Source organism: Poecilia latipinna, unplaced genomic scaffold (genome assembly GCF_001443285.1).
Source record: "Poecilia latipinna isolate Pla-1442-1.1 unplaced genomic scaffold, P_latipinna-1.0 Scaffold1231, whole genome shotgun sequence".
NCBI classification, from domain to species: Eukaryota; Metazoa; Chordata; class Actinopteri; order Cyprinodontiformes; family Poeciliidae; genus Poecilia; species Poecilia latipinna.
The window spans coordinates 114,858-129,165 of NW_015113847.1; the positions used below are offsets into that span (position 1 = coordinate 114,858).

Sequence of the window (14,308 nt, forward strand, 5' to 3'; positions counted from 1 at the left end):
ATATATATATATATATATATATATATTGTACAGGAAAAATTAAGTAACCATTGCACTGATGATCCCCTTTGAACACCTTATGTTTTTTCCACCAAATATTAATTTCTTAACTTTTCTTGAGTTAAAACATTAGTGTTGTTTCTAAATAAATTTGTTTTCTTTGCATTATAGTAGGTCAGAAAGCAGTGCTTCTTTTTAATTTTGACCATTTCTCATTTTCTCCAAATAAATACCAAATTTGTGCTTGGAATTTCAGAGACATGTTGTCAGTAGTTCATAGAATAAAGGAATAATGTTAATTTTGCTCAAATATATACCAACAAAAAGTAAAATCAGAGAAACTGATCATTTTAAGTGATCCATCTATCTATCCATTATATAGGATGAACATTTTTGAGTTGTTTAACAGTAAAGCTAGGTACATTTTAAAGAAAATGAGAGGAAATGTTTCTCAGCAGAGGTTTCAGGCAGGTCAGACTAAATAAAGAGAGACAGTATTGATAGGTAAATGGGTAGATTTTGAGATCAATGTTGCCACCTTCAGTCCCTTCAGAATCATCCATAACTGTTGCTGAGGGTTTTCCTCTCCCTCTCTGCTCGTCCTCACCGCCTCTCATACGCTCACTGTTCAGCATCCTCTTCTTGGTATAATGCACATCATGTTTTCCCTAATGGGCAGATGAGGCTGCCGGAAGCTTCTTTTTCATGGTACAGTGAAACATGAGAGAAAGTGATGAAACTATTGTTGCTCTTTCATCCCCTGTCAGGATAGCTCCATTTCCCCGGGACTGAAGCTTTGGGAGGAGACCGTTTCAAAACCGGTCCTTTCCACTGTTCTTCTCGCCTCTCTTCCCACTTTGTCTGTGTGTGCCTGTGCTAAAAACGTAGCCTTGTGTGTGTGTGTGTGTGTTTGCGCGCGTGCTGATAAGTCTGCAGTACGCCGTGCGTAGCTTGACTGACAGCGCCTGTGAGTGCGTGAGCGTTCAACTCGATAGTGCGCGTTTGCGAGAGTGTGCATGTGTGCACCCCACTGGTGACTCTGTGTGGGCCTATTGGAGAACAAACTGTGCAGACACAGCCTGTCAGAATCGCTCTGCTTGTCTACACCCTGCATTCACAACGCTGCCAGTTGACTCTGTTTCCTTCCTACTCCTCCTCTTCCTCAGTCTCCCTGCCTCTCAGTATGCAAACCTTCTGTGATACCTCTTGGAGTTACAACTGCAAATATCAAACGCACTGGGTGGAACGCTGAGATCAGAACAGTGTGCATGTTTTCCCTCTCTTGAAATGCAATATATGATAAATTATTAGCTGTGAAAAAGACTGAACATGTATCATTAAAACTTCACTGCTGAGCAATTCAATCTTTTAAACTGAAGGGGGAGAGAAAAAAAATGCTGCGGTTAACACAGACAGCCGTGTCTACACTCAAAATTATTTGCTACTACACTTGGGATTGTTTTTCTGTTGCTGGCCCAATTTGGACCAACATTTAGGTATTTAAAAAATGGTATGTGGATTAGTTCATGTCCTTTTACTGCAAAACAAGCCCAAATTATCACCCCTCCACTAACATATTATGGTGAGTAATCACACAGGACCTGAAATATTTATATTTTCAACACCACAAAACATGTTTTTCTTAAACAAAAAATGCATTAATTTTTCCACAAATAATTACAACACTGGTTTCACTGAACATACTGTTCTGCTGTAGGAAACAAGAATATTCTATGTAATACAACCGAGCAAATGCTAGTAGCTGTTTGGAATATTGCGCTGGAGGGGAAAAAAAAAAAAAAAAAACTAACTTCCTTTCATCCATTATCCACAGCCTATTTATCCTGCAGAGGGCTGCAGGGGGCTGGAGGCTGTCCCAGCTGACATTTGGCAGAAGCAACAATGTGCACCAGGGAGTTTTCTAGTAACATAACAAACCTTAATCTAAACTAGCATTAATTGCTAATATACCAAACTTTTGTTTTAAACAGAAGAGCTCGACTTTAAATGAGATTTTTCTGCCTTCATATATGTGAAAAAGTTATTTAGGTCATCATATTTTCTTATTTTATTCAATACAGCATCAATTTTGCATAAAATGTTCTTATTTTCTTTTAATCATCAAAGATTATGGTCAAATTTCAGTGTCAACACAAATACTCTTTATAGTCAGCCCCTTAGGGTAAAAACATATAAAATTTGGAAGAACCATTGGAAAAACCAAGAAACCAAAGAAATCCTGAAGAATGTCTTATTTTTGTCTTAATAATAATAGGGAGCAAGTCCTGCATCCTGCACAGTATTGCTGTCAGTCATGGTAAACAAAGCAAACAAACAGAACTGGCTGAAGAACTGCTGAACAAGCCTCTAGAAAAGGATCAGACAAAAGTCTGACTCATTGAGAGCAAAGTATGAAGAAAGGAGAGGCAAAAAAAAAAAGTGCACAGTATAACTCTGTACTTGTCTTTATTGGTCTGGAGGAAGTTCCCAAGAGTGGCTTTATTTTATTTTATTTTATTAAAGCTTTTAAAAATGGCAACTGTAAACAACAACAACTGGAGGCAACTCAGTTTCTCTCATTATGCAGGAGCCAAAACATAAGGAAGAATAGTCACTCTTATCAGAATCACTGCAACAAATTAAACGATTTAAATGAAACGACATGCATAACCAGTAAAGTTAATTTGTAGAAAAGCTGGCTGAGTTTTTATGTCACAATTTTTATGCTAGATGTAACATTAGGTATGTGTCGGGGTACATTTAAATACTTTACATGTTTCTGGGAATTTAGTGCTTCACATTAATCTGTCAGTTTTCAAAACAACCCATGTGTATCGAGTTAAAATGTGAAAGACTGAAGTTAATAAAGTGTATGATAATTATAATTAGACAGCCAAACACAGAATAAAATGGCACAATATGGAAAATATCTGCAGACACATTCACATTAGTAATAAAAGAAAGAATAAGGGAATAAACCGTAAGACTGCATAAGGACAGGGGAAAGTTATTAAGGAAAGAACTGATGGAGGTCATTCTGAAGACAGAGGAAAGAAATGGAGGGATGAAAAGCTGGGGGGATAAAAGCAAAAGAGGAGACAACAGGGAGAGAAGGAAATAGGAAGGAAAAGGTAAGAAAGAAGCAGCAGGAGCTGTGGGCTACCTGTTACCGATTCAGCGTTTGACAATGCCTTTATAATGGGAAAGGGAGAGCAACGGAAAGGCTTAATTCACAGACATGTCAGGGAGAGTTAAGCCGATTTGTGATTTCGATTTTCCGTGTTTGTGAGACTGTGTGAGCGTTGGTTTTTGCTGTGTGTGTGTGTGTGTGTGTGTGTGTTGCTTCATTGACAAGCTTGAGCGGAAAGAAAACGAAAAGGGAGATCGACACAAATAGACAATATATGTTTCAGATTTGTCCTGCGCGCGTATGAGTGGAGGGAGATAACGGATCCTGCAGACCCACGATCTGTTACAAATGTATGAGGTGATGTTTACTGAGCTCCTCAGTGTGTATGCACATGATTCGGCGGAGGCATTGATCCCGCTCAAGAGCGGAGATGAGAAAATATCCCCTTTCTGGCAGTAAAATACAATGATGAAGACTCAATGACCAGAAGAAATATACAGTAAATAATAATAATAATAAAAACAGTTTAATGAGCGCTCCTTCTGGGCAAATCGTTCAGAACGGCAAAACCCTGATCACTATCTGCTAATATTCATTACTCGCTCTGTAAATTTGCCGATTCTGTATGATTTCTGCAGAACAGGTGGGACACACACATAAATGTCAAACAAATAGCGAGTGTTTTTACTGCTGGATCCATTAGGCCTGAAGGATGTCCAGCACACTCAACGGGCTGTTAAAGTGATTTACATTCAGGCCTGGTGTTACCCAGACTCCAGATAAGGTTAGTTGAGAATTTGCTCAGGGAACAAAAATCAAACTAAAGGGAGCTTATCCTTTCAATAAAACAGTTTATGGTTTAAAAAAAAAAAAAGTTTTGTATGAAAACACACTGAGGCGGGACTCCGATTACTTTAAAGTCGATACGTTTTATTTTAATTCAATATCATCTTGGTGGTTTATTGGACCAACTGCCTCATGCATAGATATAGAGATTAGATGAACAAATGGCTGCATGTGTATGCAGTCATTTTTCAATAAATTCTAATACAGATATAGATGAAGCTTGTTTGCAAGATTAAAATACTTTTTGAAAATAAATTTTAACAAGCAGTAAACATTCTTTTCATTTGCCCACATTTCTGTATTAAAATGTTTTTATTGGTCTGGTGTAATATTGTAATCTTCAATGTGTTTCCATTAGTTCTAAGTGGGAAATCATTATAACAAGAAGAAGTCATTTATATGATGTTTTTCACTTTGTGAACTTAGTTACTGGAATAAAAAAAAAATCATTGTATAAAGGGTATAAGTAATAATTTTCTAATTCTAATTTTCTAATTTATTGAACTTGGATTTTACTGTGTGTTTGTACGGATTGTCAGACATTTAACACCGTTTTGTTTATGGATGGACATATAGAAAGTTTTATAGATGGATACAACATTGGAAACATATGTGGAGGTGTTAAACCTAAAAATGTCTCTTTGTTATGCTTCTCTATACCTCTTAGAGATGATTATTCAAATTATAATCATGGTAATACATGATAGCATTCCAATATTTTTCCAAATTCTGCCTCTGTTAGCAAATTGTTGCAGTGGATTTAAGTTAATTTAATCTAAATAAGGGGTTATAAATATACAAAAAAAAAAATAGATCAGTTTCACTCCCACCTCAACCAGGGCAAAAAGCTCAATGCATGACAGCTCCAACTTCAAATATTCATCACTATAACCTGTCTAGACTGTTCCTCGAAAGTGATGTCAGTGCAGCGCCACCTGACACACTCGGGTAATGCTTTCGCATGAATCGAATGTGCTGCAGATCAGACAGAACACGAATGTTAGGAGGGCAGACACAACCCGAAAGGAGGAACATTAAAAACCTCGAGAACATCAAATAGTGACCAAGTCTGTCCTCCCTAGTGTTTGTTTAAACAAAGCATCTCTTGTGAGCGGCTCCATGAAGGAAACCCGACTCGACACATTCCTCACAGCGACTGACGGTCGGTTTCTGTGTGTGAGGTTCTGCGGTTAGGATACTGCTGCTGGTGTGTGTGTGTGAAGGCAACAGGCTTTATATGTGAAAACAATGCAGGGTACAAACGTAATTCTGCTAAAAACTTAGCATGACAGCGCTGCTCCTCAATCTCTCTCACTCACACACACACGCGCGCAGACAAAGCGTGTTTGGTCAGTCGCGCTGGTGTGGAAAACACATCTGCTGATGATTGAGAGGATACTTTAAAAACTGAAGGATTGTACAGATCCCCGAGTCTGCAGGATGGCCCTCCTGAAGGTTCAAAGCAGCAGGAAATAAAATCAATCCAAAAAACAAGCAAAAGAAAAAGAAACACTTGTGTTTTTCCAAATGAAACCTTGTGATATGAGCCCAGAGCTAATAGCTGAATATGAATCTGCGTGGAATACAACACTTTATCTTGTTCTGCTACGCTAAAGCTTCCCTTACGGAAAGCCTTAAGGTGCCTTTCATGTTTGGGGTAATCCCAGTAAACGGAGCCAACTGCCCCAGTCTTTCGCTCTGGACTGCAGAATGAATCCCTCCTTGGGGCAAAGAGATTTCCAGGGTTGCCCTGCCGTTACCTGGACCGCGTACAAGAAATATCTTGCTACATTATGAGCAATGGAGGCAAGCTGGTGACTTTGTCTAATAGAAGCCACAGATAAAGAAGATTACACCAACATTTAGGATATTTCCAAAGCTGACAGAAATCCCAGGAAAGCTTTTTTTTTAATATTTCAAAAACTTATTCTTAAAAAAAGAAAGGGTAATAAGGAACATATGAGAGGCTTTGAGATCAAAGGTCATTGGACACTTTGTGAGGCAGAATCCGTCCAATTGCTTGTCAACACAAATAGTTTCTGGATGCTTGAATGCAACGAGCTGCTGCCATTTTATTGACATGAAGACAACGTGATGAATTTCAAACTGAGAATCAGAGCGAGGAAGAAGGAGGACTGAAGTGGCTTTGAACGTAGCACGGCTGATGTCGCCGGTTGGGCTCGTCTGGGTATTTCAGAAGCTGCTGATCTTTGTGGATTTTCACACACACATCTCGGTCACTTACTGAGCATGCTCAGAGGAAGTGAGTGACAGTTGATGAATTTGCCTTGTTGATGTCTGAGGTTGTGAGCAGAATGGTTTGAGGTAACCAAAAGGCAAAGGTAGCACAAAAAGCCTAAGATATTTAGGTTGGCTGTTTGGTATGAATGTGGGTTTTTGTTATATTGTGTCTTTGTTTGCTTTCTCTTATGAATTTATGTATTTTTAACACATACAAAGTTTATGCAACTATCTACCTATCATGATCTCTGAATGCGTAACATGACACACCCTTAAGGGGCAATATTACGTATTCTCCAAGCAGATAGTGCCATTTTATGGCACAATCATGTAACTATGTTCCCTTTAGTTGTTTTAAAAATGTCATATCATCAGATATGACTTATAAAAAATTTGACTTTGCAATTGGACGCTTTGAAATCGGCCTCTTTAAGAAGTCCCTGCTCCTTCTGACACTGCGCCTTTTCTAGATGCTTTTTAGTCTGAGTGGGCTTCACCAGTCCTTGTACTTCCTGTAGAATGTCAGTCTTTCCAAGAAAATGATCAAGTAAAGGCTGAAACAATGCAAGAAACCCAATCCTGGTACTTTCTGCAGTCAATTTGTCCAAGATCTTTTTCATGGAGTGAAGAGACTTTGTTGCTGCCCTTCTAAAATTTCTGCCTCACCATGCATGTAAAAAAAAAAAAAAAAACTCTTGCTGCTATTTCTGAGGAAGCTCTCCACAAGTGGCAACACAAATTCTCAGCTAAATTCATTTTGCTAGACAGTGCTGGCACTTGCTGGACTTTTTTGGCCACCTTGAACCGTAAACGGTTGATGCAGGTGCAGAGGGAAAATTTACTGAGTTTTAAAGCTTGTTTGCTGCTAATAAAATGTTTGCTATAGAAATGCTTCCACTTCCTGATATATTTCAATGAATTGTCTTTTTTTTAAAATAATCTTCACATATCCAGTCTATACATATATGTACCCATTTACCCATTTGCTGGTTTTTCTTTCAAGACAATGTAGGCAAGAAGTTCAAAAGGAGATTTTACAAAAGAAATATGTTATATATGTTATGTTAGCCTAAACATAAGCTTAAATGTGCATTTTCTCAACCTTTTTATTCATCCATTTATGACTATGAAACGTGTTAATGGCTGCAAGAAAAACTATGGTGAAGGATAGTTTTTTGATTGATTTGTAGTGTGCTTAAATATGTACAAATGTGCATATTAAAGGATGAAGGTGGATAATGAAGCATGTAATTGCATTTGTCATGTCTTCATGGGAGATCTATTCTTCTCTGCAATCAGACTGGGATCATTTATCAAGAGTTTTCCGAGCACCTAATATGAAACAAATTAATCATTTCACACAAAAGGATTCTCAAAAAAAAAAGTACTCACTATGCAGAAAGGAAAGTAAAAATTGCAAACATAATCAGCTTTGTGTCTCAAATCGTATTTTGCTGAAACTGCAAAAGTTGTCAAAGATAACAAGTAAAAAATAAAGTTGCTCAATCTTTTTCCCACACAGTGGGAGCGTGCAGCAACATGCTTTTAGATGCACGTACGATATATTTTAAATGACACTGTCACAGCATAAGTAATCATCCTCTGAAAGTGCTTGAGAGCAGAACAGAGGAGAAAAGAGGAAAATAATGAGTGAGATGTTTATAAAGGAGTAGAGAGCGAGTGTAGGAAATGGGCATGAGAAGATTGAAAGACAAGAGAGAACAGAGGGGAGCATCCCAAGGACGAATGTAGCCCCGTCTCAAATTCTGCCTTAGCAGATAAATTCATGAGGCCAACGTTATGTCCCCCCCCCTCTGAATCTGCGGAGCGATTTTAATGTCACGCGGTGAGATGGGTATCACACAGTGCACTGATTCACCCCTATCCGATGAAGGCAGAAAGTAGGGGCTCGGTAAATGTCTACTCAAAGGCTGCGCCAGAAAAGGATTGGCTGGGGTGAAACGGAGAGGAATTCGATAATTCATCCATGTAAGGGCCAGTGCATGCTGGCAAATGCACACTTGACACACATACAGCCGGGAGTGAGGAGAAGAAGAGGAGGAGGACGGATAAGTCACGAGGAAAAGACAGCACTGCTGTGCATGGCTGGTGCTGCACTTACCGCGGCTCTCACAGGCAGTGTGAAGTGAATTTGAGAGTCTGTGTGTGTGTGTGTGTGTGTGATTGATGAGCTGTTCGTAAGTGAGATTTACCATTATGTGGAATGAGTTTCTGCACTCAGACAATATGTGTTTTTAGGCAGTTGTGTGCGTGCGCGAGCCGTGTGTATGAATTTATCATTTGGAGATTTGAGTTTTTCAGTTTTCTCCAAGGTCTGCTGACCAAAGTAGAAGGAAGAAAAAGGGAAGACATTTCACATGTCCCATAGAGGAAGAGAAAAATGATGAACAGGAGAAAAAGGAGAGGAATGAGTTTGATGTCGTCTGCATATTGCACAGTAATTGAGAATGAAACTATTAATATTCTCAGTTTTTCCACACTACGCTGTATAAAAAACGTTCCTAGTTTAAGGTAAAATACTGGGAGCCGCGGTTGCAAAAAATTTACCAAATAAATACGGATTTTATCATATTCATGTGGATTCTACTGTATGAATATACCTATATTTTTACAATGTAGGCATGTATATTATCTTGCAGAACTATTTAAATCCTTTAAGGTTTTTGTCAAATTACAATCACGACCTTAAACATTTTAGGGACTGTATGTAAAAAGTGGAAAAAAAGGATATACGTCTTCAAAATGCTTAAAAACAGATCTGAAAATTGGAGGGTGTGTGTATACGATTCGTCTCTTCAGTAAATCCTCCACCCTTCTCTACAATTACAGCTGCAACTCTATAAAAATGGTTTTGGAGTAGCTTTCCCAAATCTTGAGTATGACATTAGACACCATTTACACTCGAAAACCATACAATGTGGCTGAATTCCAACATTTCGTCAAAGGAGAGTGAGGCAAATGTTAATTATCAACTTTTGTTAATCCAGTGTACAACATACCAGTTAAAACACATTTAAATTTGTGGTTCTAATGTAACAAATTGTGGATTTCTTGCAAGGTGGTGTACTTGTTCATAAGACCAAACAATCCAGTAGCCAGTACTGCCCACTAAATCTGGTTTCCCATGAAGTCTTCAGTGTAAGCAGCTTGATTTGTTGATACACCACACCATTTATTTATTCCACACATTAGTGTCTAACACACATTTTTACTGCCTACGTTTGTAGGTTCCACTAACCGAACAGAAACAAAGCCATACACACATGAAAGGGAGCGGAGACCGTTTCAAGTGTATAACCTTTCCGTTTACAACCGGAGACTGGACTCTGCAGATCTTCTCCATTTTGAGATCAGTCACCTCTGTTTGTTAAATATGAATCATCTTCCAGAAGATGTGCTTTATTTATGGGCTACCTGTCCTTTTTACATGATGTAAAGTTGTAATGCAGATGGGGGACTGAAAGAGAGCCAGGATATGGTCAGCTCTCCAGATTTATTACAGCTGGAGAGAAATTTCTCTTCTTCTGTGATGAATAGATAGTCTCTACAAACATTTGGTTTCAGTTCAACTTTCTGTTGCCTGCAGGAGCACAGTTTTATAACAGTCAGTTGTCCATAGTGTGATGTTTCGTCATTTGCAGAAACAAACAGGCTCGTAAAATCTCGTACAAGTTGTTAGAGGATAACGCTCCTTGCTTTTCCATATATGATTTTGTTCTTTCGTCAGCATAGGGAACCGTGTGAAATGATTGATGGCGATGCCTTTAAAACGAACTGATGTTTGATTTGGCACCAGGAACTGCTGGATGCGCTGCGTGTGGCGGACGGTGTTGGATCTGTGTTTAGGGTGGAGCGAGTTATCCCCATAGCTTCTTTGAATGGACTCACTGCTGCGTCTACTGAAACAGACATCATGCAAAATGAGCCACATCACAGCTCAGATGGTTGGCTAAATTTTATTTTTAGTGTTTTCCTAGATTTGCAGGAGAAAAGTCAAAAAGGAAGGTTGATGCTGAAGAACATATGTTTTATTTTATCATCTGTTATATTACATAAATCTTTTAAGTTTTAATATTTTATGATGAAACAAATTTACCTTGTGATTGATTTCAATTTTTTTATTCCGTTTTATTTTTATTTAACTGCATGTACGTCATTTTATTTTACTGTGTTTTAATTGAATTCAATTTACTTTAATTGATTTAATTCGCTACCTGTGACCTCTCTCTCTTCCACGCTCAGGTGCCTCCATATCGCCCCGTAACACGAGGAGCATCACAGAACGCTCCATTGGTTTAACACGCGACACGAGGAAGGAGCTGCCAAGCCGCCACGCAATCAATTGGTTTTTAATGTTTTCAGCGCCCCCGCCCCTCAAGCATTTAAAGCTGGGGTGCTTAGCTAATTTGCTGTGATTCACTGCGCTGCTGGCACACGGAGTGTGTAAAGGGTGGTCTGCTGTGTATGTAACTGGTAGTCGATACGAGCGCTAGTCATAAAGGGGGACAGATTGGACGCCATGATCCACTGACGGCCGTGACAGCTGGGGTTAGTTCCGAGCAGCCGTCTGGTTACAGAAAGAGCCACTGGAAGACAACAGGGACGGGGCCACAGGGAAAGATATGGCCACATGGCTACTGCTGGCATGAGCGATTGATGGGATGTAGAGCAGAGCACAATGTGGCGGCTGGTTAATGGCCAGTGCCAAGCACTCTGAGAGGCCCTGTGACAGAGGGGCCGGAAGATGGATGACCATCAGGCGTCGCACAGGCTCGACGGGAATGACCAATATGGAGCTCACATATGGTAAAACAAAACACAAACAAAGCACAGAATGTGATGGCAAACGTGACCAATTACACAAACACACAGTTCTGTGCGACGGTCGTTCAGTATGTTTCAATTGTGACGTGCGAGAGATACTGGTACTTTTTCCAAACCGGTCGTGACAAATTTTTCTCTAGACTTTCAGGTGGGATTGATCTAAATCAGTTAAAAACCAACGTTGTGACATCACACAGCAGACAAGGCAAAGACACAATACTAAAAAAAGATGTTTAGACAACTCTACGAAAGCTAAATGTTTGTCAGAAACTAAAATTGTGTCTTATTTGTGGCTAAACTAGGTGATTTCCAAAGCACTTTGTGTGAAAACCCAGCATGCAGGCATCTCTCTGGGCTTTGCTATGTTTCTCAGTGCACAATATTTTGTAAAACTAAGAAGCAGAAAACAAGCAGCCATCAAAAGCAAACATTATTTCTCAAAGACTAGCTAAAAGCCCCAAGGCAGTCCGACAAGGACCACATTAAAACTAAATCTTGCTAATTGAAAACCAAACTTAATATCTAGTGGTGATTTAAAGTTAAAGGTGTTCTGAAGAATCGGGTGGCGACTGGAAACATTTGAGCTGCTTGTCAAACCCAGTTTTCTGACCATTGAAAGCACCATAGCAAGAAACATTGACAACACACTTCAGTGTGGAAGCAACAAAAAGATTCAGTCAATTTCACTGTCATTGAGTCAACTAAAAAAAAAGAGAAAGCTGTGCTGTTCACAGTGACATGCAGGTTTTTCTTTGTGTTGCCTTAAACAGAGGGTTAAATTTTAGAAAACATCATAGCAAAGTGGTTCTGTTTTATCCTTTTGTAGAGAACTTGAACTTATAGAAAATATGCTCTATATTTTCAGCAGCGCAGAAAAAACTTAAACACATTCATTCTTTTTTGTAAAGAAGAAATTCATTTTAGTCATAATTGGTTGTATTTGTACAGATATTAGAGCTCCAAATATGCAATTTTTTTTACTCTTTAGAGATTTTCAGGGATGTAGTGAGAGGCTGCTCTGTACCTTAATTCTGCCATTAAATATTACAAATATTACATATTTGTACTATAATAGTAGACATGTTATAGCCAAGGAATTCATATTTATAACATGACAAATCAGTAGAAGCCAAAAGCTACCAGAAAGCAAGAAACATCAAGAAATGGCAAGTCTGGTTGAGAAGGTAGGAGGGTACAAGAGGTCAAGTTGGGCAAAGAGGTCAAGTTTGCCATCATACAAAAAACTGGAAGTTTTAAGGCTGAAAGGGAAACCGAGAAGCTCTGAGGAAAGCTACCTCAGGGTGTGTGTGTGTGTGTCTGCCTGGAGGCCTGCTGTGACCAGATTACATGTTCACTGTCCCACAGTGGGAAGGGAAGTGAGACGGCTAGGACCGAGTGGTAAATGGCCCTAGCAGGGAGTCGCACGGCTGGTTGAGCTCCCCTCCAGTGAGGGAGTACTGCACCATCAGCGGCGGACTCCAGCGTTAACTAGTTCATGAGGCTGAAACTCAAAGTCTAAGGAGAGGCCCTAACAAAGCTACCGAAAACCAGACTGATTAATCTGGACAGAAATCATTTGCTATATCAAGCTTTTCCTGCAGGAACAAACAACTAGAGGGACTTCAACTTTACACGGGCTTGTTGCACCAACGCTGCATGAAACATTTCTTGTTCTGCTAACTGGGCTGACGTGCGACTTTCTCTGAATGCAAATAAGATCCAGATGAATATTTGGCCCACAAGGTATGTGCTCAACTTGTGATTTTAAGAAATCGCCTATAATCTACAGAGTCTTTTCTTTGATGGCTCCATTAACTCATATCTACCAGCATGATGCCACTCATAGCAGCTTTGTTTTAACCAGGAGTCGCAATCGCTCATTTTTTATGAGCGTCGGATGCTCGATATAAGAATAAGAACCACATTTAATGTACGTGGGGCGTCATGAATTATTTATACATTTAGTTGGAATAATATATAACATTTAAGCTTTGCATGATTTTTTTTTTATATCTCCATCCATCTATCCAAGTGTCCATAAATCCGTCCATTTTGCCTGTAACAGAGGTGCGTCTGACATCCCTCTCCACAAAGAGTAACGCCAGGCTTCTAATGACTGTGGCGCACCCAGAAAACCTTAACAGGCAGTTGTCCAAGATCCATAATAATAAGATATCTGAACCACTTCAACTGACTCCGTTAGGTGCAGTGAAGAGGGGTTTTGACTCTGAACTCTGCAGACGACAGAGCTCCTCATCTTATCTCTACTGCAGAGTGCTGCTGCTGCTTTCAGCTGGTTGCATCCGGGATCGGGTTCTTTCCGTCGTCATCCGCATCTCGTGATGGTTGGAAAGGAGACGGACAAGTAAAGCGAGAGCTTCACCTCTCGAATCTGCACTTTGTTTTCCCGGTAAGAACGAACCGACGGTCTCATTACTGCAAATGAAGCAACAATCCAATTGTCCATCTCCCATTCCATCCCGCCATCATTTCTGAAAAAGACGCAGACACTCGATCTCCTCCGCTCAGATGCATGGCTTGCCGTCCACATGGAAGGAAAACTTAGCTAAACTCGGAGGACACGATTTTCTTAAATTTTACAGAAAAGGAACAGACGGTAAAACAAGTGGAGCCATCAAAAAATTTGCTTTGGCTGACGAACAGGATCTGTATCCGGTGTTTGAAACTACTAAAAATATTGATCTTATAGAAACAGAAACTCAAAACATTAGAGCAATAATTCTTTCATTTAATATTAATAATATTTCAGGGTTTTCAATTTATGCGGTACAAATAAAAACGAGCACAATCCCTGTGGATTCTTAACAGATTTGAATGTTGAAAACATCTCTTGACTTTGGAGTTATTCTATTTCAATTCAAGGAGGGTCAAAACAAAAACTGAGATGAGATGCTGAAGATTAATCGAAAACTATTCCTCCATTAAATATTTCACTGAATAACCAAAGCAAACTCTTACTCTAGAAAACTAAATGCTATTATAAATATATTGTTATTTATTTCTATCTTGTTCTGGACTGCTTTGGGTGCTTTGGATTCAACAAATTTGTCTCCGATCAGGATGAAATGTGCAGGAAAACAGAAGCCAGTAGATGTCAAAAAGGAATACCAAACAGAAGCTGGTCTGAAAATAGGATATAAAGACCAGCTCCAGTGTGTTGGAGTATACTTACTGTCGGTTGCATAACATATTGTTGATGAGGCATCCATGACGTACTCTGGACCT

At 39.3% G+C, this 14,308-nt stretch overlaps 1 protein-coding gene across 1 annotated transcript in view; it reads right to left on the bottom strand.

Moving 5' to 3' along the window:
• The window catches only part of LOC106960809 (RNA-binding motif, single-stranded-interacting protein 3-like), a 96,247-nt gene that overhangs the window by 22,360 nt on the left and 59,579 nt on the right, over positions 1-14,308 (bottom strand). Inside the window, exon 6 of the mRNA XM_015054149.1 lies at positions 14,256-14,306. Coding sequence (XP_014909635.1) covers positions 14,256-14,306 — 51 coding nt within the window. The remainder of the gene's footprint in view (positions 1-14,255; positions 14,307-14,308) is intronic.